The sequence below is a fragment of the Pteropus medius genome, unplaced genomic scaffold, assembly GCF_902729225.1.
Source record: "Pteropus medius unplaced genomic scaffold, Ma_sr-lr_union100, whole genome shotgun sequence".
Classification (NCBI taxonomy): domain Eukaryota; kingdom Metazoa; phylum Chordata; class Mammalia; order Chiroptera; family Pteropodidae; genus Pteropus; species Pteropus medius.
In genome coordinates this window covers 17,297,933-17,325,557 of record NW_024350319.1, presented here as the reverse complement: position 1 = coordinate 17,325,557, position 27,625 = coordinate 17,297,933, and the positions used below count along the sequence as shown (strand labels likewise).

General features: G+C 35.6%; 1 protein-coding gene and 1 pseudogene across 1 annotated transcript; one reads left to right on the top strand and one right to left on the bottom strand.

Moving 5' to 3' along the window:
- Positions 1–238: 238 nt before the first annotated feature.
- CLCA4 (chloride channel accessory 4) lies at positions 239–27,392 on the bottom strand. The gene is made up of 14 exons (XM_039838467.1): positions 27,234–27,392; positions 20,095–20,235; positions 19,803–19,950; positions 17,089–17,197; positions 15,372–15,549; positions 14,825–15,043; positions 12,398–12,625; positions 9,880–10,057; positions 8,466–8,572; positions 5,863–6,078; positions 4,961–5,228; positions 2,232–2,402; positions 1,043–1,276; positions 239–675 (listed from the first exon to the last, which is right to left on the bottom strand). The coding sequence occupies exons 1-14, from the start codon at positions 27,390–27,392 to the stop codon at positions 239–241; spliced, it is 2,793 nt and encodes a 930-aa protein (XP_039694401.1).
- Positions 12,732–12,851, top strand: LOC120583536 (uncharacterized; annotated as a pseudogene).
- Positions 27,393–27,625: the final 233 nt, after the last annotated feature.

The window sequence follows — 27,625 nt, the reverse complement described above, 5'->3', positions numbered from 1 at the left end:
GAAATTTGAAGTATCATTTTAGACAACTTTTGTATCAAATAATGCACAACCTGGTATCAATATAAAAAGGTCTTTATTTATCACTTTTTCTGATAGAATAATGAGTAAATAAAATTGTTAAACTTTAACATTGACTTATGATTTTTCAAATACTCCTGAATGTATATACTTAATCAAAGTATCCCTTCCAGGATAAATTTAAAAATTCAGAAATATCCACTTTTGTTGTTGATGTTTTTTAAAACTGTGTTCTAGGTCTGCTTGAATTTCTTTTCTTGTTTGAGACACAAATGGTGATACCTAAAATAACAAGAGCAATTACCACAGATCCGACCACTATCAACACCAAAAAAGAAAAGCTAACTCTGGAATTAGGGTAATTTTCATCAGGAGTAGGATTTGGATCACTTTCATCAGGATCTGCTTGAGGAATAAACAAAGCTACTTGTGCAATATTGGATACTTTTGATGTCAAATTGCTTTTATCCACACTTTGAATGGCAATGAATATGTGGGTTGCATTTTCTTCTGAAATATTTCCTGGTTTAAATGCAAATATTTCCTTGGAGTTGGCCTCCTTTGGTGACAGATCCGTACTGTTTACTTGCAGAGCATCTTCAAAATTGTCTCTTAGATCCAGGATACTTCCACTTATTCTTATGATATACTGTTGAACTAAGAAAAAAAGTTATGTGTAGCTTAGAAACTAGAGTATATTAAATTTCTGTTTATTCATTCTCCTCAGAAATATTGTTTAATTATCCCAAGCTTGTACTCCTATCCAAGGCCTTATAAATTTTTCAGTATAAGCTGAACTTATGTTTAAACTCTGTTTAAACTCTGCCAAATTCTACCTTCTTTGTTTGAAAATGGGACTAGTTAAAATGTGTCATATTTGATTGATTAAAAAATAAGAGATTATAAAATTAACACTTTACCAACTTATCATTTAAAAATAATTCTCCTCCCACCCACCCTTATACACTTGCTTTTGCATGAGCACCCTTCACTTAATCAATGCCACATGACGCATTATCCTTACCTTTTCCAACGTCAAAATCATCTCCTGGTGCTGTCCATGTTAGACTGATCACATCCCCAATAGGTGTGGCCTCAAGGTCTGTGATTTGACTTGGTGGATACAGGTCAGGCAAGGGAAATATTGAAACATTTGAAACCACAAATGCACCTCCAGACACTGTTCTGATGAAACTCTCCAAGTTTGTCTGAGTATCCTCATCAATTTCAGGTCTTGGTGGATTCACTTCGATTTTCCCTGCATTAAAAATGTCCTTGTTTGTAATGAGCACAACACTACTGGTATTTTCAATAGAATTCACCATCCCACTAGTCTTTTCCTTTTTTTTTTTTCCCCATTATATATACACAGTCACATTTTACTAAGTTTTGTGACAAAGTCTTAAACATCCAATTGTCGGGAGAATTTTTTTCTTTAGCATTCTGACCAGCATATTGTAGGATATAATTGCATAGTTAATTGCTTTGGAATTAAGGCTGCCCTGAAAGGGAATAATATTATATAATTGAATATATGCTTTTCTTTTTTTTTTAAAAAAAGAAGAATTTATTTCTCAAATTATCTTTAAATTGGGAATAAACCTGGGGAAATTCCTGCTGGTTCCCATCCAACCACTTGTGCCAGGTTTTCCCCTTCCACCCTGCTGCAAATACTGTGGAATAATACTTCGGTTTATATTCCACTTGTCAACATAAAAGTCAACCACAAGATAAGAGACAAGACAAAGGAAAGTTAATAAGGAATGCATTCATAATCCTTCTCATCACCTTGCCTAATACATTTTTTCTTTCGACTGAATAAAAAATAAAAAATAATCATTTACTTATTTAAGTGTCTTTTACAGTATATAACAAACTGAAGGATAAATTTTGCCACTGGCTTATGCTGAGGTACGTAACATATTAGTCTGTTTCCTTCATTCTGAGCTGGAAATCTGGCATATTGTTTTTAATATAGATAAGGTGCTCCAAGCTAATATAATAAAGGCTGAAATTTATTGAATGCTTACTAGATGCCAGGCACTGTACCAAAGCTTAGGTTAATTTGGAGGCAAATCCCAGTTATGACTGAGAACTTCATTCTAGAAATGCGAAAAGCAATACTTTGAGTTCTAAAATGTTGGAAGCCTTAATCTTATCAACTCGCAGTTATTCCAGTGAGCATAGGGTTTCAGATATCATGAGTTACTCACCATTCACTACCCAGCCTGGTATATATGCAGCTCTATTCGGTGAATACCTTAAGTTTTGTGTGGTAGTGCTTGCTCCTCCATGAGCCCTTACTTTTAAGCTATATCTGCCATTTTCTGAATAAGCTGTAAAATACCTGGAGTAGACCCCATCATTTTTGAAAGTGTCAGCACCTAGGTATAGAAATTAAGGAATAAATTATTATTGTAAAGAAAACGAGAAATATAAGCGTTTTCTAAGCCAAACATATTGCCTTTCTTAATAAGCATATCCTTTAGATCGACTCCCTGTTTTGTGATTGACTCCTTGGGGAATATTTCCATTATGCTCTATCAACCACTATCTTGTTGAGTTGATATCCTTGAGTTATGATATATTTATATACATATATGTATACACATATGTAGTTATATAGTTGCATATAGTTATGTATATATGTATTATATATATTATTTTATAATATATAATATTACACACATATACACACACTGATACCTATATGTATATCTTCACCTTATCAACTTATATGCAGGTAATTAGAATACTCTTCTTACCATTTCTCAGCCAAATGGTTTGCTTGAAGATCTTACTATACCTAAATATATAGTTATGTCATCTCTCTGTTCATATCAGACAGATCTCCATGAAAGAAAAAGTATCTTTGCATAGGATTTAATTCTCACTATAGTCACCTACAAATTACTTATTTTGATTTATCTTCAACCACTCCTTTAAAAAAAAATTTTCACCTCTTGCTTTATGATCCATTAACTCCCTAGTCTGATAGTGGAAAGACCCATCTGTTATTAGAATAAGCAGTTGGGGAGTTAAGGAATAATGTGTCATAAATATATTTTTTGATATCACTGGGACTGAAGTTATTTGGTAAATTACAAACACATTTTTCAGGGCATTTAAAATTTTAAGGCAGAGGTTCTTAAAATGAGGTCCTTGGACCAGGATCATCTGCATCCTTTTGGATTGTATTAGGAATGAAAATTTCTTAGGCTGCCTAGGGAAGAGCCTAGCATTCTGTGTTATAACAAGCCTTTCAGGTGATTCCTTTGCATGCTAAAGTTTAAGAACCCCTGCTCCAAGTCATTACCAAGTCTTGGGTAAAGGCATTCCAAATTAGTTAAGTAGCTACCTGGTAAAACCTTGAGAAATGACAAGATACGGGTAAGTTTTAATGTAATGTGGAAGGGGCTGGAGGAAAAGGAAGAGTCAGGGGAGAGTTGAGGAAAATACTATAATATCAGATGAAGACACTGTGGTGCATCAAAGAATCATTTTACTTTCTAAATTTTTCACAGGGCCAACTCAATGATAGGATTATAAGTTGACTGAATTAATTACGTCGCAAAAGATAGAAATCTCTGATAATTCAGACATTTATTTATTTATTTTTTCCTTGCTTACTGAGCTCTTCTTAAAAGAAGGTTCAGTTTTCCGAATAATCCAGAGTCTAGGAAAAAGGTCTTTAAGCACCACTCACCCATACAGACCAGGGAGACAGCATGTCCAACACTGTCTTGTTTCCTATCAGTCAGACCAAGTATCTGATGTCCTTGTGATGTCCCCTTTTGTCTGCCCTTGGGCTTCAGTTCCCAGGACTATATTTGTGCTTTGTTCTGGCTATTGAGAATTACTCTTGCCTGTCTCCACTTCTCTATCAGGGGCTCAAGTTCTACCATTTAACCCTATGGGGTAGCTATGCTTCACTCTCTCTGGCCAGATTTTCTTGGTGGTGTGCCCCTAAGAAACACTTGATCAGAGTTCTTGATGCTGTTCTCGTCTCCTGAATGAGACATTGATTATCTAGGTGACAAATAATGATGACAGTAAATAATATTTATTCAGTGCTACTAATGTAGGGAGGAGGCAAGAGTATTAAAATGTTAATAAAGCCACATTCAGAGACTGCAAGATGCTGATCAGCCCTGCGGCCAGGTCAGGAGGAAACCTGTAGAACAAAAGGAGATTTCGGCTGAGATTACTAACCCATTCCCCATACCTGTGAGGTGGAAAATGAACCAAGAGTCATTCCCTGTGGCTAAAACCATGGGGAACCTATAGATTAAAGCCTGGGAACTGCCAGCAGGCCTTTCACTCTACATATTCTTATCTTTTCCATGTGGCATAGTCTTCCCCTTCCTCACTGTATGTCAGTATCAAAGAAAATGGAAACTAAAGAATGACATAAACTGAATTCTCTGGGTTCCTCTCAGTGCCTTTAATTTACTCTGTCTCTTACACTATCCTTGTCTCTGGCGTCTCTGTCCCTCTCAGTCCCTCAGCGCCTTTACTCTGTCTCTCTCTCTGTCTCTCACACTGTCTCTCTCACTCTCTGTCTCTGAGAAGAGACCACACTCTGTCTGTGGAGTGTTACCCCTTTTCTAATAAACTTTCCTTTGACTCTAACTTTGGCGTGTGTGTTAAATTCTTTCTTCACTCTCGGCCAAAGAACCCTCTTCTTTTCTCAGTACAGAGCTTGGTCTCCTCCTGCTGCCCGACTTGGGGAAATTTGCCCTGTCCTGCATCACTACCACGTACAAGACACTTGCTAATCAATTTGTGGGTTTTACCTGGATAGAATTTCCTTCTAATCCTGCTGTTTCTCCATAATCTGCTTCAATTCTTCTGGTGTCTTTCACTTCCTCACACTACCACAGAGCCCCATAACATGTCCTGAGTAATGAAAATATAGGCTTATTCATAAAAAATCCATTACCTGCACCATTATCCAAAAGTTCCAAAACTTCTGTTTTTCCACTATTCGATTCAATGAATGCAGTCACATTGGCTCCAAGAATGGGTGTATTTCCTTGTAAAATTTCTGCATAAACAATCATTGGACTGGGGAAACTATTTGTGTCTTTATTCATTTTAGCATTCAGTGTGATTGGAGGCACAGAAGAATTTGCTGCCCGAGAATTAACTGTTATAGTTAATGTTTCCGAGTTTGCATTGGTTCGAAGACTGTAAGTCCAAACTCCCACCTAAAAATTCAATGGAAACATAGTAAATATCCAAGATCAAGCTATTTTCTGTATTTCCATGATCCGAGTCTAAAATAAATCTTGTAAATGTGCTGCAGAATAAACAGGGTTTTAGGATTTTGAGGTGGTTTGAAGGTAAAAGGATGAGAGGTGAGGCAGTTTTGACAGGGCATCCTGGCTCTTGTCATGCACTGAGTGGCTACTGTCCAAACTTCGTGAAATCTCAGCTGGGAAAAGTAAATTTTGGAAAGTTCATCTTGGTCTTGGCCTTATTCTTTGACCTCGGAGTTCCCAGATTCCATGATTTGGTAATGCTAATCAGGAATGGCTATCTACACACCAAGTTTCACAGTCTCCCTATATTGCCTCTTGAAAGTTATTCTTAGCCTACTTAATTTTTTCCCTTCTCTTTCTTTCTCCAGATGCATAAGTTTTTCATCCTCTTTCCTGCCACCACAATTTTCAGGACCATATAGGCATAGAAAGTACATTGTATTTTATTTTAATCTTGAAGATGATACAGGTATTGGTACAGATATAGGATATAGGATTTAATATCCTATTTAGGATATTAAACAATGAATTTTCAGCTATGAAACAAATTTGTGAGGAAGTATAAAAGCTGATTGCTTACCTTTGCAGTTCCTGGAATACTGAGATAGGCCATTTTGGAAACTCTGTCCACTGTGAAACTTCCCGTTGGTGTTCCATTGGGATCCCAGAGAGAAATAATGGGAGACTCTCTGACCCATGTGACGAGAAAGAATGTGTCCTTTCCCACAGTGCTATCAATTATTACAGTGCCATTCATCCAGGGATCATTGTTCAGCATTAATCCCTTACTTTCAAGCTGTTTAAATATATTTTAAAAGTTAATGACTTGAGAAGAGAGTAATTTTATTCTTTATTATTTTGTTTTTTAACATGATTCTTAATTTCTGGACTGAGAACAAGCTTATATAGAGCATACTACCTTAGGCTTGTGATGTCTCTGAAAGCTGATTGGGATATGACAGTTGTTAGAAAGTGTGGAAATATAGGGTCTGAGGAAAGGACAGAATATAATAAAAGCATTAAAACAGGAGAATGTGTTTTACAGTTAGAGACATGGCCCTATTGTTTTTTCCCAATGGTTTTGGTAAACACCCATCTGAGACTTTAGCGTTCAAGGATGCTACAACCTCAAAGATTTGCTGTAGGGGGTGTGTGTATGTGTGTGTGTATTACTCTAAGTTTACGTATCTTCATGATGACTTCAAAGAAAATAATTGGTGGTGGCTAGAGTATTTGAGTACACACAGTAAGGTGGAGCCTTAAGAGAGAAAATTGGGACTAGCAAATAATGAGACAAGCGCTCCTGGATAGTTTCTTGATGTGAAATCTTTAAATAATTTTTAACATATGATAAAGTGAATAGCACTGGACAATAAACATGTCCAACAAGAGTGTAAAGAGGGCAAAATGATGTTTATGAATGTTGGAATCCTGAGAAGTGAAAGTTAGGACCCTTCTATTACAGGAACTTCAGAGAAAGTTTTTCAAGTCTTTGTGGATGGTTCTTAGTCAAGGAGAATCAACTTTATCCACTGACCAGGAAGGTGTCATTTCAGGAAATGATGGAAAATCCCTCTTTTACTCCAACCCAGCCCTAAACCAAAAATACCTTCATAGCAATGCTGAGAGGAGAGAGTGAATTCTATCATTGAAACATCATTGCAATGACAAAACTCTCAGCCCTATGTTAAGTGGGCATATCTTTGAGTGGACAAAGTATTATTATCAAGTTAAATCTGAATGTGAGTGACTTTTAGATTCCTCATCAGGAAAGTGTAAGGAAATTAGAAGGCTTTGGCTACATAGTAGTACTGGGGGAAAATAACTGAGTAAAGAGTGGGGCACAACATTTCCTGTGTATTCCAGCTGCCATTTTAAGTGTGGGGAACAAAACCTTTTTTCTTCCCCTTCCATACTGTTTAAAAAATCCATTCTCAAACACTTTGAGCACTTCCTGCATGTAAATGTCGTGTTTCTGGCTGATTTTCCACATCCTGCTCTTATACTTTAAAATTCCTTTGGAATATTCCATTTTAATGTCCCTCCATCCACTAAAAATTACTAAGGTTAAAACAGAACACAAAATAATATCCTCAAAATCAGTTCTCCCTCCTTACTTATCCATTTGAGATAGTAATATCATTATTTTCTAAGTCAACCAGATTTAAACCATCAGAAATTAGCTTTATCCTCTTTCGGTTTATTCTCCATACACTGCCAAGCTAGATCCCTGACCAGTTTTTAATCTCTTTGCAGGGTGACGCTACAAACCGGATCTCTAAATCAATCTGCACATATAATCCTAACCCTGAATTCTATAACTTACATGCTCTTTATAGAGTAGAGAAAAATAGGTTTGTTTAGGTGATCATGTCAAGTTTTAATATAGGCAGTGACTTGATGAACTGGAAGATAGAAGACAAGTCTTCACATAAAGTGACATGATATAGACTTGGTGGGAATTGAGATGGATAGAAACAGAATTTTTTAAAAAATATTTTGAAGGAAACAGAACAGTTGGCGTTGACATTTTACATGGAACATGAAAGAAGAATCGAAGTTTAGTCAAAGTTTTTTAATCTAAGTAACAGAAAATGGGGGTGTTATTTAAATACAGATGAAAAAAGTTGAGTTCAGAAGAGAAGTGAATAAAATAGAAAGCCAGTGAAAAGAGTGGTTGAAGAAATAAAGAAAACCCTAAGTTTTTAGATATGCAATCATTATTCACTCTGTTTCTTCATGTAAATTTATTTCTAAGATACTTTGTTTCCATTTCCAAGCCCGGTTCTTGAGTTCATTCATCTCATTTACATTTATTTCACAGCAGTGAAGGGTGGGGGGAAAACTTGGAAACGATAAGTTTTTTTATGCATTCATAGAAATATGGATGCTATATTATTAGACAAAGTCTATTATATGAAAATTTAACATTATTAGGTTTTGATGTTGTCCCTTACCCAAACTCTATGGGAAAAGAAAAAGAAAAAAATATATCTTCTATTTCATTACTTACTTCACTATTTTACTACTTCATTTGGTTATATCTAAAGAATAATTTCTATCTCATACTTACAATTTACTTTGAGAAAAACATAGAATTCAAAACTTATAATAACCAAATTATTATTTTTTTTGATTGTGGCTAAATGCAAACACAGAAACCCGAGGAGTGGGAGCTCAGACCTGAACAGACTGCTGGGCAATATCAGTGTTTCCTGATGCAAGGGCCCCGAAAGCATCAATGAGGCCGTTGTTCTGGGCTTGATCTGAGGAAAAAAAATGGCTTCCTCCTAAAATATAAATACATTAACTAGGTTGCTTTCTAGAAAATAAGTACTTATCACAATTTAATGATTTTAAGATAACAGGATCAACAAAATTATAACTTTAGTATATATTACTAAAATAGACCAAAACCCATCAGGTATAAAGATTAACTGAAATATTAAAAATGTCATAACCGGGAAGTGTAAGCTACCTTTTTACCTCACTTATAGAAATCTCAGCTGGATGAAATTCATCAAGTAATCATAGAATATCAAAAAAAAAAAAAAGATGTTACAATTCTATGTATTAAAGCTCACAGACTTTCACAGCCTTTTAGAGGAATTATTCATTTTTGTTTAAGATATAGTTCTAATACTGTTGGCCTTTAGGTTTTTCAGCCAGAGTGGATCAGACTCAGAAAATTAGAATGGTTAAAGAGCTGCTATATTGAGGTATCCTGACAATAGCTGGCAATGAGGACATAGAAAAATGTTAAGCAATAGAGAAAAGTCCAAAAAAGCACTACTTTTAGAGGGCTACTTGGGATAGAAATAAAATTTACAGTGGCTATGAAAACACTTTAAAACAGTGGGGGCTTACGCAACTAAGCATCCAAAAAGCAAGTATATGTTTGGTACCATTAGAAGCCAATTCAATATAGTAATTGATATTCATAATGTTATAAATTATGAATTCTCTACTATGTTTAAGAAGGCACTGAAAACATGTAGTACATTTTAATCATATGTCTCTGTATCTAAGGCAACAGCTACCAGAGTAAATGTTTATTTAGAAACTTCCCTGTTGTTTAGATCTATTTAGCCTGAGCCTCTGTTAATCCCCTATCTTCCCTACCCCTGCAGCCTAAGTAAACTCTGATATGAAAGATTTCTCACCGTGCCTCCCTGTGCTTTGCGTTGTCATCTCAACATGATTTTTTTACTCATGACCTGATCATCTTTTCTACCCACTTTTCCTCTAAAGAAATTCAATATCTTGTTTAAGGCCCAGCTCAGAAGTTACCTTGTCTTTTATGCCTTCTTTCCCTGACTCTATACAATCCTGGGAGAATTAATGGCTTTCTCTGCTCACACAGTGTGTGACTCCTATATATTCCTCCTGTTAAGGAGGAATGTTATCTGATTATGCTATCGGATTAATGGTTTTATTTGTCTCTCCATCCTGCTGGACTCAGAGATCAGGTCTAGTTTAACGCTGGTCTGTAGCTCCTGGCATAGCACCTACAGAGCTTGAAAGAAGTTGTTGAATTGTCAGCCTCTACACTTATGTGTTGCTATCAAAAGACTAGAATATATAGGTCATATTTTACCTGTTATATTGCTCATCTGTATGACTGCTGCATCAGCAGATGGTCCCAAAGCAATAAAATGAATTATGGCCCCACTTTGTTTCACTTTATCAACACAATTCTTTGCAGAGCTATCCTCCCCATCAGTCAGCAGCACTATTTCAGATCCATCTATTTGAGGGTATATTTCTCTAATTACCTGCAAACATAATCAGAGCATAATTACCAAATGTTTCTAGGTCAAATAGACTTATAAGAGATTCGAAAAAAATGTACAGTGAAATAAACAATAGAGCGCAGGAAAGAAGACACAGCTTCTGTTTTATAATGATAGAATCTGTAATCTACAACCCCTAGGGGAATTTAAACATGTCTGTATTTTCTGTCAATCTGCTTTAGGGAATGTTTGCTCAAATGACGTTATGAAGTTATATGGGAGCAGGGCTTTGGAACATCTTATTGAGTTAAATGACAATGACATTTCAGTCTGGGGAAGTCAGGTCAACCAGACACCAAAAAACAAAAAACAAAACAAAACAAAAAAAACCTAAATGTGGCATTAAATATTTCTCTTCTTTCCTTGACCAGACTTCCCTCTGACAAGGCTTCAGTATGTAAAGTCTGTTGCATAAACAGCTAAATGCATTAAGAATCCACCTCACCATTTAAAAAAAAAAGTTAACGATTCCAACTTAGGGAACCCTCAATATGCTCATAGAAAAAAAGATATAGAAAATTCTAAGCAGGTCAACGTTAGGGAACTTGTTATACATATAACTTTTATTTTACCCTTAAAAGGAACAAGCACGAAACTAAGTATATTGGTGGTGCTCAGAGAATACGTGAATTACATTTATTAAATTTTATTTGTGGCTTGAACTCTTTTTCTACAAAGCCAAATAGTTTATACTCAGAGTTCTGAATCTAGGCTCCTATAAAAAAGGATAAAGAGAATTCATCACAGGATAGCAACTATATTTCATCTTCTCTGACAGGTTTAATTAGTAGTGGCCTCTTGGTATATCATTTTGAGAAATTGAATCCGGGCCAGGAGGTAAAAATGACAGATTATCAGTGGCTTTCCTGGACTTGAAACAGAGATGTATAGATTTGCAGAAAAAAGGTTTGGAATCTCTAATACATCTGGGGTTAGGGAACAACATGACCAGCCTCATTTCAATTTTTGCATGTTTCGAGGCAAAGAATGATATATATATATGCATTCTTTGCATATATATATTATATATTGCATAATATATGGGAAATATGCTCTGACATGCATTAAAACAAAACTAAAAACTAGAAATTTGTTTTATACATTTACAGCATTTATACAGCATCCGCACCACATTCCCCCTACACATTTGATTGAAAAATGAAGATCTAAAGATGAAGTAGAGCTCTCTCTGCTTCGCCTGTCCCTTTCTTGTATTGGTTATTCACTGAGCACTTAATATGTGTTAGTCACTGTCCTGGCTGCTGGGGATTCAACAGGAAGAACTACATGGTTCCTGCATTCATGAAAAGAATAGAATTAAATTTTAAAATGTTCATCGAAATATAACTAGGCATAATTGTGACAAAGAAACAATTAAAATATTCCATAGTTCAAGAGAAACAATGGGGAACAATGTGTAAGTAAATTGGTTAGAGCATCAGAAGGAGAGAACTGAGAAAAAAGACTGAAAAAGGATGAGAGATATTCAAATAACATCAGATTAAGAAATTCAGACTTAATTTTATAAGCTGTGGGGGGGATGAAGTTTTCTAAGCAGAAAAATGACATATTTGGTATTAATTATAAGCACAAGATGACAATTTAGAAAAATATAAGATTTTTAATAATAGATGTGAATTATATATTTACTATGTAATATAATAAATATTGTTTTAAGTATGTAAATATATAATTTCTTTCAATCCTCATAATAATTCTACCAGGTGGGCATTCTTATTTTCCTGCATTTTATAGTTAAGGCATTGAGAGTCCAAAGATACCAAAAATGTTGCCCAAGATCACATAGCTAGTAAATTATAGAGCCAGTAGTCTGATATCAAAACTCATGCTTTCACCAATATTCCTTACCCCAAACTAATAGTCCCTGCTACATATGCTTTACTAGATAAACATCAGATTGTCGTAACTAAATGACACAGAAACTGAAATGAGGATTGGCCCAAAGTGGAATCATACCATATAACTTGTTTCATCGCTTTAAAAGTTGATGACTTTTTCTGCCAAAGCACAATTATTTATTTAACCTTTATTGAGTACTGACTAATGCAAGGCAAAAAGACAAAGTCCTTGACTTCATTGAGTTTATAAACTAGTGGCATTTTTATAGTAATATACTCATTCATCAGTTTGTTCACTGATGCCTTGATCCATTAAGAAATTCATCAAGTGAACTTTTTAATGTTCTTAGTATTGTATTTCTTAGAATTAGTTATCTTAAAATTAGTGAGCAAGTATGTGCAGCAGCACTAACAGAAAAATGTCCTAATAATAAACAAACTATATATGCAGTATGATTTTCACCTGAAATGCTGATTCAATTCCAGCGCAGATGGAAGTTCCTCCATTAGCTACTGTAGGCAAACTATTCAAGAGCCGGTTTTTTTCATTGCTGCTTATTATTTGGATTAGCTTACTTTTAATGTTGGCAGTACTATCAAAATGCACCATCCCCACCCAGGATCCATTTCCAGTAATCTGCAGCAGGAAATGTTTTGCTGCTTGATTCATTCGATTTAGGCGATTAAAATTCTGAATAAAAAAGGACAAGAAAAACAATCAAGTGGTTTTCAACTAGAAAATATTAGCACATCACATAAAATGAGTAAGCAGAATTTCTTGTTAAGAATATTTTATCATCTATGGCCATGCCACCCTGAACAAGCCCGATCCTTTCTGATCTTGGAAGCTAAGCAGGGTCGGGCCTGGTTAGTACTTGTGCTAACCTAGTACCTAGGAAGACCAGGTGCTGTAGGTATAGGAAAAAAAAAAAAAAAGAATTTTCTATCAATAGTAATTGGTATTATTAAAGAAAGCAATTACTTTTTATTTGATAGAATTTAAAAATATAGTTAAATTTTACAGGACACTTATAGCATAGTATGGAACAGAGGCTTTTAACTACAGGTGATTCTTGGCTGCTAAGCACCCAAATTACAGGTGGAGGTTGGTGGTGGTGAGTGGAATTGGTGGGCGATGACTCACTTCTTAGAGACTTCCCAATTAGTCCTGGGATCCTCTGTTCTAGTTGAACAAGATGAAACCACTCCCCAGATCCCACAATATCGAACCAGACTACCATGGACTCTAATTAGAGACTGAAATCTCCCCATCCACTGAAGACTGGAAAACTAAAAAGCTGAAACTTTCTCGAGTTGCAGCTATAATCTGAGAGGCCTAGTTACTACCTCTTCTGCTCCTAACCTCTCCCAACCACTTCTACACCAATGGATTAATTGGAATTGGTTCTTTGATAACTCATTAAGACCTACATCCTTCTTTTCTAGGTGAATGCCCAGGATGTAAGCCTCTTCATACATTTGCTTTTCCAGTCCCTCAACATCAACTGATCTTTAGTACCTCCCCTTAACACATGCCCAAATTTTTCTCTGAACTCCCTAGAACAAATCATAGTGAGAAACTTCTACATCCCCATCTTTGAGGGCTCTCTCTGCTATTTTGCTTTACCTTTAAACCTGACTCTGCCTGCACCCTGTCTAGGAGTCTCTCAATCAGGAATGTCATCTCTCCCCAGTGACACTTCCTAGAGCACTTCTATGTGCTGGTGTCTAGTACTCTGATGCTCTTTTGAAAGCCATGTGCTATTGTGGATTATTTCATTCAGCTGTAGCATTCTCTGGACTATTTCATTCAGCTGTAGCATTCTCTGCCCTTTTCATTAACCATTTGTTGAAGACATTATTCCTGATCTTTAGCATGCTCAGTCCTGCCTCAAATGTGCCATCCTTTCAGGTGCCTTATAACATTACATCTGCTGGTTTGTGTTCCATTCATTTCAACAATTATTTATTGAGCACCTACATATGATAAACTCTTTTCTAAGCAAAAGGGATACAAAGGTTAATAAGACATGTTTTCAAGCAGTAAAGGATATGGTTCCTAGAGGATACGGTTCTCAAAACTAGAGGAGCTCTTAGTCTAATGGGAGAGAAATGAGTATTCTCAATATAGCATACAGTAATAGAGGTTTGCACCGTTCATTGTGGGAGACCAATAAAAAGGCACTTAGCCCAGCCTGGAAGACCAGCCCATTTCGTGGAGGAAGTGAGTGCCTGCACCAAATTTTGAAGAATGAGAATGAGTTAACTAGGTGATGGGAAGGGAGAGACCGTTTTCTCTATGCAACTGTGAACCCTTCAAGGATATGGGTCTCTATCCCTAGAGCCTAGCACAATGCCTATTATTTACTAAATGATAGTAGAAGGAATGAATGACTGAATTTGACCATATCTTCTTTCTGGTGTTGCTCTTTGTTTGTGTCTTTGATCATAACGAGGTGATTTATATAAATGATAAATAAGACTGACTCAGAATGGAGTTCAGCAATTCACTCAATCTCATGTCTGTCAATTATTTCCAGTAGATAAAGGGGGCAAGTAAGAAAACATTTCCATATTTCAGTCTTTTGTTCTAATCTTCTAACTAAATCTTTACTGATGGGCCTAAAAGTCCTCCTCATTAAACTGTCCATTTTCTGGAAAACAAACAAACAAACAGAGACTCTCAAGTTAGGTCTTTTAAACTTTATTGCCATCCTTCTTTCGTTACAATATTTAATGCCTGTCCTGTGGTCATGATCAAAGGAAGCGATGGGTCTTATGCCACCATGTAAGTTAGAATAACCCAAGTAAAGACAGTGTTCAGGGTGTTCTTAGGTATTAAACTACCCACTAGTTGCCACATCCCGGAAAAATAGGCTCACGGACTTACCGCCATGCTTCCAGACTTATCGAGAACTAAGCACACAATTCTTTCACTGATCCTCAGCAATGAGAAGACAGGTGGAGGGGGTAGTCCCACCATAGGTGCGGTGCTTTTTAAATCCTCAGAATTGCTGATCACCTCCCATGTGCTTCTGGCGTTGCACATTTTGTTTTGTAGGCTCGGAGCTTCTCGGTTATGGTTTTTTTCATTACAGAATTTAACGACCTAAAAGGTTAATAAAATGAAAAAAAAAAGATTTGATATATGACGAATTTAAAAATTCAACAACAAATTTGAAAAAAATTTGCTACAAATATGCTGTTTATTTAATGAAATATGATTCAGTGAGGAATCATATATTAGTAAGGAGGATTTTCAATAATAGTAATAATAAGTAACACTAGTTGAGTGTTTGCTATGTAACAGTCAATGTTCAAAGAACTCTATATTAATGCGTTTAATCCCTCAGGTCACCTGCCCAGATATTTTATAAATATGATATATGTTCTTTGATTATAAATATACAGTATGAAGTAATAATTGGTATACTCACAGAGTCAATACTTTGCATAAACATTATCGATGTCTTTTCAGTTTGCTCTTTATCAGGGAAGAATTGACAATCTTTTTCATACAATTTTGTCTTAGAATCAATTCTGCATCTATTAATTGCACAGCTGTTTCCTTGACACTTATAAACTCTATTTATACCTGTAATACCTGTGGAACACCTGAAAATATATGACAGTTAGTCTTTGAGGCAACCTAACCGTTAACATTTTTCTAAAATCTTAAGTATCTATTCACAGTGATCCTTATAGCAAGGTTTTTATTCTTATATGTGTATCACACACATCCTATTTTGACAGCAAAGTTTAAAGGTTTCTCCCAGAGCAGTTTTCCAAGAAATTTCAGAAGGAAATTTTAAGTGGGATCTCCAGTATGTACAATGGCTGAGTTCTCTATCAAGACTAAAGTTGCTGCTGACCTGCTTATACTAATGGCTGTAGATTCCCCCTTTCCAAACATCCCTCCTTGTAGCCTTGTGGTGGTAAATGCGTTGTAAGCATCTGGACAAGGCAACCTGTGAAACCATGTACCCTTGGTACCATCTTAGCTTAAAGTTCTTTGTAGGTTTCTTTTCAAAGAAGATATCCCCAAAAGAATGAGATGTGACATAACTACAAGTGTTTTGGTTATTTGAGGAGAATTTTTATCCAAAGTGAAATGTGGCTTTAAGGAAAAAGACTGAGATGCTGCCTGGGACAGTAGAATCAAGAATGGTGGAGGCATTTTAGATATATATTTCATTTCATGCAATTGGCCACAGGTGGCGGTGATTATAACAAACATGCTGGAATGTGAATATATCTCATCTTTTCAATGCGTTTCCAGTTCAAATTTAAGAAGCAATGATTAAATTTCATTTAGTCACTTAGGGAGTCTCCTACATATATGTATGCTTCTATTGCCCCCAAATTCAGTGAATATAATGATGTTAGTTATGTTAACAATCATGATGAATTTTCTGCAGCAGAAACTAGACAATTAGGGGGAATATGATATAAATAGACATAATCAATGTAATACTCTTTAAATTACGTGTCCTGAAACCGGTGCTATGGGCTGATGGAGGGCCTTCATTAAAATCATATATCATTTGTTTGCACATTTTTGATAAGCCTCTAGCCCCAGCAAGGCATCTAAAATTGATTAAACTGATGGCACACAATTTTAGATAGATTTTCTTCAAACAATCTGCTCTCTTGACCTTAGAACTAAGAGGATTGTCTATTATTAACTGTGATGTTAGATTGGTATTTTAAAGTTAGTTTTGTAAATCCCAAGAAATTTGTTTGTCCTGTGTGGCTCCTTAAGCTGTTTGACTTTTTACTCAGCCTACAGTTACCACTATTTATTAACAATTTTTTTCATTCTTGTGTAATAAAAATAATTTTGATCTCCAAGCATATAGTACAGTCCTTTACACAGAGCACAACTTCAGTGTAAATGAGTTCTGGCAGCCATGGCGGAGAGATATAAAAATATGTCAGCTTGACTTCCAAATGTTCTTGATGTTATGAGTATTTTAAATGGGCAACCAGCTACTTCGAGATACATTTTCTTAAACCCAGAAAAGCACTGTTTTGTGATATAGCATCTATTATCTGCACTGGGACAAAATGAATGATTGGCATTTCAGAGAAATCAAACTAAGGAAACAAGAAGTTACAGCCCAAAGTAATTGAAGAAAATTTAAATAGTCATGCCTTGTTGCTTCAATTTTTTTTGACTTAGCACTGTAGTAAGGCTCATTGTCGTTGTATTCATCAAATACTCCCCAGCGGAGATGGGCCCACTCATGGACAAACCGTCTACCTGTGGGAAACATATTTCAAATACATGATCATAATTCAAGTGACAAAATTTGCCCCTCAAAAATTTTAAGAAATGTTGTTTAAATAAAAAAATAATTATATTTTGTTTTTAAATAACTGCCAACATTTATATTTTTGTTTATAAAAAGCATATAGCATTACATTGAATTATAGCATGTTATAATGGTATATTATTTCTTATTCTACAACATGTTAAATCAATGAAACATTTATTATGTATATGCTATGGGCAGAATAGACTGAGCTTTCGGTTTTGGTTCTGGGGGAGCAAAAAATCTTAGATATAACAATGTTTTTTAACTCTACAGTGTTCGCTTCTACTAACATAAACAGATATGTAATGTATTTGTGGCACTAAAATTTCATGAGTGTAATTAAATGTTAAAAAAATGTCTATACAGCAAAAGTTGAAAATCACATGATATCACTTATATGTGGGATATAAACCTAAAAGCAACAAATGAGCAGGACAAACAGGGACTCATAGTCATGGACTTTAGGCTTTATAGACTAGTGGTCACTAGTGGGGTAGGGGAAGAGGGTGGAGGTAGACAGGATTAAGGGGGTCATATATATGGTAGCTGAAGGAAACTGGACTTTGAGTGGTAAACACACAATAGAATATACAGATGTCAAATGATAATGTACACCTGAAAATTATATAATTGTATTAACCAATATTACCCCAATAAACTTAATTAAAAGAAAAGATTGAAAAACACTGCTATAGACCATATAAAATGTTGGGAGTATCTAAATGAAGTGATTAATTTATATTACTTAACACATATAAACATTAATTATATAAAAATAATTGCTATTAATTATATATATTCAGTGCTATGCTAGGTACTAGGAAATATAAAGATGAGTAAGTTATATTCCTTCATTAGGATAAACTTATAGAGAGGAAGTCAGAATAAAAAAAAAATTTCCTAAGAATTTCAGGGTAAATGGAAGAATAAAGATAAATCCATAGCTTGAAATACAGGAAGAAAAGCAAGTAGAATTTTTGTTTTATCAATGTTAGGAAAAACTTTAAAGGAAATAGAAATGGAGAAGGAGAAGTAGCAAATAAGTCTGTTCTGCTAGCATATGTTTCTCTAACTCAAATTAACTCATAAAATCTGAAAATAGGGGGAAATTTTCAGTATCATGCAAAAGTCATCTTTCTTTTTAAAGTGCTTGCTACTCAAAATGTGTTCCTTGACCCAGCAGCATCAGAATCACCTGGGAGCTAACAAGAAATGCATAATCTTGGGCCTGCTCTAGACCTACTAAATTAGAATCTGCATATTAACATGATCCCTAAGTTATTCCTCTACACATTAAACTTTAAAAACACTGGTTTAAAATTTCCTAGGCAAATGGAACGCAATTAGTGATTGTGAAATTATATATAACCTTCAGTATAGGAAGAAAAAAATCCTCATGTCAGTTACTGCAATAGGAATTTGGCAAATTTTAAGAAATTTAAAACTGCCTGCATCTGTAGCTCTCTTTTTTATAGTGGTCCACTCTCAGACTTGCTTCTTTCTCGCTCATGGCAGGTTGCCCTGCCTCCCACACCCACCCTAATCTGATAAGAATAAAACATAAGGATAACAATGGTGAGGGAGTTGAGCTATTTATACTTGTAGTCGAAATGACTGACTTTGTTGGACATGCTACATAGGAAAAAAAAAAGTATAGCTAGAAGGGAGCAAAGGATTAGTTGTGCCAAAGTGAACATGGTCAGACTAAAGTATGAGGGAAAGTTAAGATTGAGATGGGATGAGTTGATGGAGCTTCCAAGACTGGGGTGTGGTATAGGTCCAGGCACTGATGAGAACCAGGGATAGCTGACTGTTTGACAGAATCAAGAGACCTGATTGAAGGGGCAGTGGAAGAAAGAGAGGTGATCTTGGAATATGCGGATTCAGAAGGTTTTCCTTGCATAACAATGTGTGAGTTGGGCCCTCCTTTCACAATAATTTGCATTTTATCTGAAAGAATGTGCTTTAGTTCATTTGAAACATGATCTTAACATTTAGATTGAACTAGATGAAATTGCTATTTTTATAGGTAAAAGTTATCACTTATAGACAAATTCTTGTTTAACCAAATGGATTGAATGATAATATCAGCAACTAAAAGCATAGCAGTGTTTTCTCTTGTCCAGGAACTGTAATCTTGGCTACTTTCAGCAATTCACACAACTGCCTTCCATCAGGGTGACATGTGATTGATTTATATCCAGCTTTGGAGAACTGGGAAATAAGATCTACAAAGCATGCTTTAAGGACAACACTTATTATTGCTGCCCTGTGTTCAAATTTCTGTAGACACTGTACTCAGTACAGTTGCATGGATTATCTAATTTAATATTCACAACAATTCTATAAAGTAGGAACTCCTCTATTCACCACTTCGCAGGAAGTAAACACAGATAGGCTAGCTCACTTGTCCAAGGTCATACATAGCTGAGAAGTAGGAGAGTCAGGATTTGAACTTAGGGACTCTGGCTCCAGGGCATATACACTTAACCTGGGTACACAGATATTTGTTGGAAGCATTGCAAAATATATGTTAACCAAAATTCCTACCTCTTGGTCCATATTCATTTTGCTTTTTTCCAAGTACAAAGTCAGGAGAGAAATAGATGTATTCTCCTTTTTCTTCACAGGCTGTGAACTGTTTGGTGTATGGTTCATCTCTACCTCGGTGGGTAGGTGGTGCAACTAAAACATCGGCCTGAGAATGTTTAAAAAGATTTTTAAAACATCAGAAATAAAAATGACAACATTTAGTCTGAAAAACTCTGAAACAATCAATTTGCAACAAAATTGAGGAGCGCCATAAAATGTACTGTTTTAAGAGAAGTTTTTTGATTCTTACGTGTTTGTAGCTTTCATGTTTTGGTCTCTTGTATTGAGGATTTTTCTTCCAATTATCAGGAATTAGTATTGATACATTTTTGAAAAAAAGTCTTTTTTCTGTGGCTTCAAACAGGTAAGTAGAAGCTGTGGTCACCATGTCCTATTATTAAAAGAAAAAAATATGTGAGAATGGCCAAGTGACAGTGGACTAAATGAGCAGAGGTTCATTACAGGCATATCCCAGATTAAGAGTGGAGAGAAAAAGCAACTAACTAGTAAAAGAGTTTCTGCTTCAGAATTCCAACTCTGCCACCATCAGTCCAAAATTATAGCCTAGTCCTGTACATTTAAAGGTTGTGAATCTTCCACAATTCTTCAGCAAAAGGCAAATGCATCTATTTGGTGTTAAGAGAAATTGCATAATATGATAAAGATCATCCGCTTGGTTCCAGTGCTGATATTAGCACTTTCTGGGTGATAGATCTTGGCCAATCTATATACACTCTGAAGCTCAGTTTCCTCATCTCTCAAATGGACTATTACTACCTATCTTTAAGGTTGGCATAAACATGAAATGAGTTATAAAATGCTTGATACAAAGATAGTCATAAAACTGGTTGATTACTGTTTATTACTGTTTATCAGTCACAGCCTTAGCTTATGCAAGCTGAGGAGAACAGTCTGTAGGCATGAGTTATGGGAGAGGATTTTCATTACATACCCATTCCTTCAGTAGAGGCAGCTAGGTTGTAGTCTAGGGGTGAGGTGATGGAAAAAATTCATAGTAGAGGTGGAGCTTTTGGACCATAGGGAGAGCTTGTTTCTCTACTATCAAGCTGAAAACATTATCATCTTATATTTGTTCAATATCCTGAACCCCAAAATATAATGATTAATAAAAGAAATAATCCTAACCTAGAGCTTAATATCTAGTGGGGGAAATAGATGGATTAAAGGGCTTTATGGTAATTTAATCTACATGATCAAACCCACTGAATAAATTGAGGAATCCTGGGTGTTGGATTATGATGTCAACCTCTTTGTCTTGCTGGCAGCATCCCAGTCTACGGTGTTGTTTTCTTCGAGGGAGGGTCTGTTCCCCATGTTGCTTCTTGACCTAGCATAAATGCACAATAGAACTGTTCTCCTTCAGGAATTACAGGGCTCTCTTCTCTGTTCTGTTGAAGACAGTCCAGTGTGCTGACTCATATATACTGAAGAGAACAGCAAAGTAATTGGGTTCAGAGGCCTGGGATCAGTCAGAAGGCCAGAATTCAAAGTACTGAAGGCCCAGAGGACTAACTGGGAGTAAGGAAAGGTGCTTTGAAGAGCTCCCAAAGTGGGTTGGAGGTTACTTCATCACTGGCCTAAAGCAGATGAAAGAATTCTCTACCTGTTCCCTAAGGATACCTCCTCTCTCTTTTTATTTTAGGATATTTAGATCTCAATGGGTTGTTGTCATCTGCTTGAAGTAATGGCTCTCTCTATGCCCATGAGATAAGAGAGTGTATAGTGGTTGAATTCACCGACAAGAAAAGAGAGAGGACTCAACATTAGAAATGAAAGGGGAAATGTTACAAGTAATAGCACAGAAATGTGAAGAATCATAGGAGACTATTATGAAAAATTAGATGCCAACAAATTGGAAAACCTAGAAGAAATGAAAAAATTCCAGGAAATGTACAACATACCAAGACTGAATCATGAAGAAATAGAAAATTTGAACAAACCAATTACTAGTAAGGAGATTGAATCAGTAATCAACCACCCTCATCAAGCAACAAACAAAAGTCCAGGACCAAACAGCTTCACTGGTGAATTATACCAAACATTCAAAGAAGAATTAATACCAATTCTCAAACTCTTCCAAAATAGAAGAGGAAGGAACATTTTGAAACTCATTTTATGAGGCCAGAATTACCCTGATACCTAAACCAGACAAGGACGCCACAAGAAAATACAGGCTGATATCCCTAATGAGCATAGATACAAAAATTCTCAACAAAATTATAGCAAACTGAGTTCAATAATACATTGAAATGATCATATACCACAATTAAGTAGTATTTATCCCAGGGATACAAGGATGGTTCAATGTCTGCAAACAAATCAACGTGACACAACATTAATGAAGTGAAAGGTAAAAATCATATGATAATCTCAATAGAAGCAGTAAAAGCATTTGACAAAATTTAATACCCATTTATAATAAAACTCTCAACAATGTTGGGGTAGAAGGAACATACCTCAACATAATAAATATATGACAAGCCCTCAGCTAACATCATACTTAATGGTGAAAAAAAATGAAAGCTTTCTAAGATCAGGAACAAGACAAGGATGCTCACTCCTGGCACTTTTATTCAACACAGTTTTGGAAGCCCTAGCCAGAGCAATGAGGCAAGAAAAAGAAATAAAAGTCATTCTAATCAGAAAGGCAGAAGTAAAACTGTTGCTATTTGGAGATGGCATGATATTATATATGAAAACCCTAAAGACTCCACCAACAAACCATTAGAATTAACAAATGAATTTAGTAAAGTTGCAGGATACAAAATCAATAGAAAAATATATTGCCTTTCTATACACTAATAACATACTATCAGAGAGAGAAGTTAAGAAAGCAATCCCATTTACAATTGCATCAAAAAAGAATAAAATATCTAAGAATAAATTTAACCAAAGAGGTGAAAGTCCTGTACACTGAAAACTATAGAACATTGATGAAGGAAATTGAAGAAGGCACAAATAAATGGAAAGATATTCCATACTTAAGGATTTGAAGAATCAATAGTATTAAAATGTTCATACTATCCAAGGCAATCTGCAGATTCAATGCAATCCCTAACAAAATGCCAATGGTATTTTTCACAGAAATAGAACAAACAATTCTAAAATTTGTATGGAACCATAAAAATCCCTGAATAGCCAAAGCAATCTTGAGAAAGAACAAAGGTGGAGGCATCACATTCCTTGATTGTAAACTATATTACGAAGCTATCATAATCAAAATAGTATGGTATTGGCATAAAAACAGACACAGGAGTCAATGGAACAGAATTGAAAGTCTGGAAATAAACACATACATATATGGTCAATTAATTTATGACAAAGGAGCCAGCATTATACAATTTGGAAAGGACGATCTCTTCATTAAATGATGTTGGCAAAACTGGAAAGATCCATGCAAAAGAATGAAACTGGACATTGTCTTACTATATATAAAAACTAACTCAAAATGCATTAAAGACTTGAATGTCAAACCTGAAACCATAAAACTCCTAGAAGAAAACATAAACAGTAAGCTTGCTGATGGTTTTTTGGATTTTACACCAAAAGCAAAGGCAATAGCAAAAAAAAATCTGATTTAAAAATGTGCAGAGGATCTGAATAGACTTTCCAAAGAGGACATACAAATGGCCAACAGGTACATAATAAAGTGCTTGGCATCACTAATCATCAGGGAAATGCAAATCAGGATAACAGTGAGTTATCACCTCACATCTGTTAGAATGACTATTATCAAAAAGACAAGAAATAATGAATAATTCATTGGCAACAATGTGGAGAAAAGGGAATCCCTGTGCACTTTTCACAGGAATGTAAATTGGTGCAGCCAATATGGAAAATAGTATGGAGATTCCTGAAAAAAAAAATTTAAAGTAGAACTAGCATTTGATTCAGCAATTCCACTTCTGGGTATTTAAACAAAGGAAATGAAAACATTAATTCAAAAAGATATATGTACCCTCATGTTAGTTGCAGAATTATTTACAATGGCCAAGACATGGAAACAAACCTAAGTGTCCATAGGTGGATGAATAGATAAAGAAGATATTGTATATATAAACAATGGAATATTATTGAGCCTTAAAAAGAAGGAAATCCTTCCATTTCCAACAATGTAGACAGAACTTGAGAGCATTATGCTCAGTGAAATATGTCAGACAGAGAAAGACAAATACTGTACAATCTCACTTATATGTGGAATCAAAAAAAAAAAAAAAAGAAAGAAAAGAAAAAACACCAAAAACGGAGCTCATAGATTCAGAGAACAAATTGATGATTGCCAGAGGCTTTAGGATGTATGTGGAGGTGGGGTTGGCTAAATGGGCGAAAGGGGTCAAAAAGTACAAACATCTATTTATGAATAAGTCATGGTGATGTAGTGTACAACATGGTGACTGTAGTTAATAATATTGTATTGCATATTTGAAAATGCTAAAAGATTAAATCTTAAGTTCTCACACAAAAAATATTATAACTATGTTATGATGATGCGTGTTAACTAGATTTATTTTGGTGATAGTTTTATAATATATATGAATATAAAATCATCACATTACATACCTTAAACTAATGCATATCAATTACATCTCAAAATTTTTTAAAAGGTGTATGTGGTGGTTTGAATTATGGTACCAACTGGAAAAGTAGGGTCACTGCATACAGTTGTGTGGGTTGTACAATTGTATAATTCCAGAAGATTTCATTTACTTTGGAGTTTCCATGGCCTTTTGTGACTACCTTGGGTAATGGTATGTTCTCAGGTCATAGAGGTATTTCAGAAACTCTCTTTCAGGTGACTATGATCTCCTGGAACACACTAGAGTGGCTAATAATGGTTCGCGCAGACTTTTCAAACAGAATTCCTATAATATTCTTTGTAAATTGTTTTTCAGAATTCCTATAATTTTGTAGTTGGATCAGAGAAGATTAAGATATCAATGTTTCCAAAAATAAGTACTCTCAAACTAAAAAGATATATGAGTACAGGAATAAAGAAAGTTGACAATTGACATCTCAGGTTGTAAATTATAAATCAATTCAGCATAAAACTTGTCGTGATCAGGTAGTAGCCCAGGCATAAGGTTCTATGTCCACATGTTTGGTTCACCGGTTATAAAAAAGAATGATTTTTATCATACTATAAAGGCCAGAACTCAAACCCAAGGTCTCTAAGTCCTCAAAGCCCATGGGCTGGATCTCTACTCTAATTGCACTACCTGGGAAACCTTTGAAAAATTATTTAATTTCTCCAAATCCTAGTTTTCTCTTCTGTATAATGTGGATGATAGCTTTTTACATGGTTTTGTGATATTATAAATGCAAGAACTTTGTAGAGGGCTGAGAGAATGTCATGAAACATTTTGTGATCTAGGAATGTCTACTAAAACTTGAATTTTTACTTATAGTTTCACTAAAAGACCATTTTAGCAAACTTTTTTTACCCCTACAAATAATCCTTCCAAATACTGCTTTCTGAGATTCAGAATTATTTGAAACTGATTGACTGTCCCTGGACACTAAGAAGCCGTCACTCAGAATCAGCTGTATTAACTGCTATCCAAGCTTATGTTCTTTGGTAAAGGGCTATTTACCTTACCTTGTAATTTAAAAGGTATCAGTAAGTAAATACCACTATACTGCGAGTGTTTATACAGAATGAGTGATAAATGGCAGCCACAGAATCACCTGCTCACAACTCAGGTTATTCTTATCAGCTTCTGATGGGTAACAACACCCATGCAGAAGCTGATTTAACAGTGAGCATAAGGACACAACAGTTGTAAAAGAGCAGGAGGAAGGGCGGGAGAGCTAAAGTTGGAGAGTTAGCAACGCAGTGCTGGAATGGACAGTGGGAATTGGAAGCTCTAGATAGGGTAGTGGAGGAAATAAATATAAAGAATTAGTAGATGTTGATGTAAGGGACAGGGGAAACAAATTTACATGGCTGTAAAACCAATCTATTTCAAGGAATGATATAGCTGAAATAAACTTTAGGGATACAATTCTTGGTTCAGTCCTGGAGCCTTTATCTTCTCCATTTGCACTACGTAATGAACTCATGTGTTCTCATGGCTTTGAATCTCATCTACACACCGATAATTCCCAAATTTTTATCTCCTCCCAGGTTTTCCTCCTGAACTCTGATTCCTATCTCCATCTATGAGGATATCTAGTAAGCATCTATAAATTCAAATGTCTCAAACTAACTCCTGATGTCTAAATTGCCCAATAATCTCCATTTAAGTCTTGCCCTTCTCAGTTGATAATTCCATCTTTCCAAGTGTTCAGGCAAAAACCCTTAAAGTCTTGACTCCTGTCTTTCCCTCCTACTTTCCCCTACTCCACAAGCATCTAAACCATCAGCAAATTTGCCTATGATTCCTTCAGATTATGTTTAGAATCACACTACTTTATGATCTCTACCATAATATCCCTGTTCCTAGTCACCATCACTTCACATCTGCAGTAGCTTCCTACCAGGTATTTTTCGGCACCTCTGTGCTGCACAGGGCTTATACAAGATGCGTGACAAGTGGAAGCTCTCAACAGTTTCTTCAACATTATAGTCAGAGTGATCCTAGAACATGCACAAGAGAGCACATCTGACCTCTGCTCAGAATCTTTCCATGGATTGAGGCTTATCACATTCAGAGTAAAAGCCCAAGTCTTTCCAGTGGTCTGGACCCTGCTACCTCTCCAACTTTAGCTCTCCCACCCTTCTTCCTGCTCATTTGCAGTTGTTTCTACATCAAGCATGCTTTCACCTCTATGCTGCTGCACCCTCTATTCCCTCCTCTAGATTTTCAATGGGCTCTTCCCTCACTCATCTCAGGTTCCTGCTTAGATTTCACATCAACAGTGAGGCTTTCCCTGACTACCCTACATGAATGAGTAATCCATATTCTCCCCCTACCCCGGCCCCAACAATACTGCCTATTCCTCTTTGCTGATTTATTTTACTCCATAGCAACTTACTACCAACTAACCCGCAACGCATTTACACGTTTTTATTACCTAGATCTTAAAAGAATGAACACATCAAGAGGACAGGGGCTCTTTCATTCACTGTTGTCCTGCCATAAGCATTCAATAAATAATTGTTTAAAGAATGGACAAGTCCGACTGCTCATTTACAGATGAAGAAACTGAGGATCGGGGAGGCCCTGTGGCTTGTCTTTGATCTTATGCTGAGACAAGGTAGAACCCTGTCTAGAGCCTCCAATTCTCACTATCCATTCCAGCATTATCCTCACTGCATCATGCTGCTATAAACTTTATGGCATATTCAGAAGTTTCCATAATAATTATTAACTACTATTTTTTTTCTTCTCTATAATTCAAGCAGAAAAAATCTTATTTCTTTCTTACCTTTATTTGTTCAATTAGTGTTTCATCTTCTGGCACACCAGGGTCTATAGCGATGATAATGCCTTCAAAGCCATTGGCATTCAGCTGAACAAGGGAAGTATTGGACCCCGGCAGCAGGTATAGGACTAAGAAGAAGACAAAATTCCTGAATAACCCCATTGTTCAGGAGTTGTTTCTGGCCTCAATGTTGGTTTGTTCAAAAGGCTTTTCTATGATCTTCTCTCTCTCCATATATATGTACTCCTCAACCTTATTAGGTGTGGCTGATTATGGTTTGGTTTGTTGACTGTATAAAGGTCAGTATTACATGTGTGGAACAGTATTTGACTTCGGTTTACACGATTGTTTTATTGTACATTTTTGTAAAAGTGATCATAAAAATAGAAGTAATC

What these genes read in the sequence shown, in the direction of transcription:
- CLCA4 (XM_039838467.1), bottom strand. Translation starts at nt 27,392, where the DNA reads ATGGGGTTATTCAGGAATTTTGTCTTCTTCTTAGTCCTATACCTGCTG. An exon ending in ACAGATGAGCAATATAACAG is followed by an intron (nt 8,573 to 9,879) that starts GTAAAATATGAC and finishes TTTATATTTTAG; the next exon opens with GAGGAAGCCATTTTTTTTCC. An exon ending in ACCAGGCTGGGTAGTGAATG is followed by an intron (nt 1,277 to 2,231) that starts GTGAGTAACTCA and finishes TTTTTAATGCAG; the next exon opens with GGAAAATCGAAGTGAATCCA.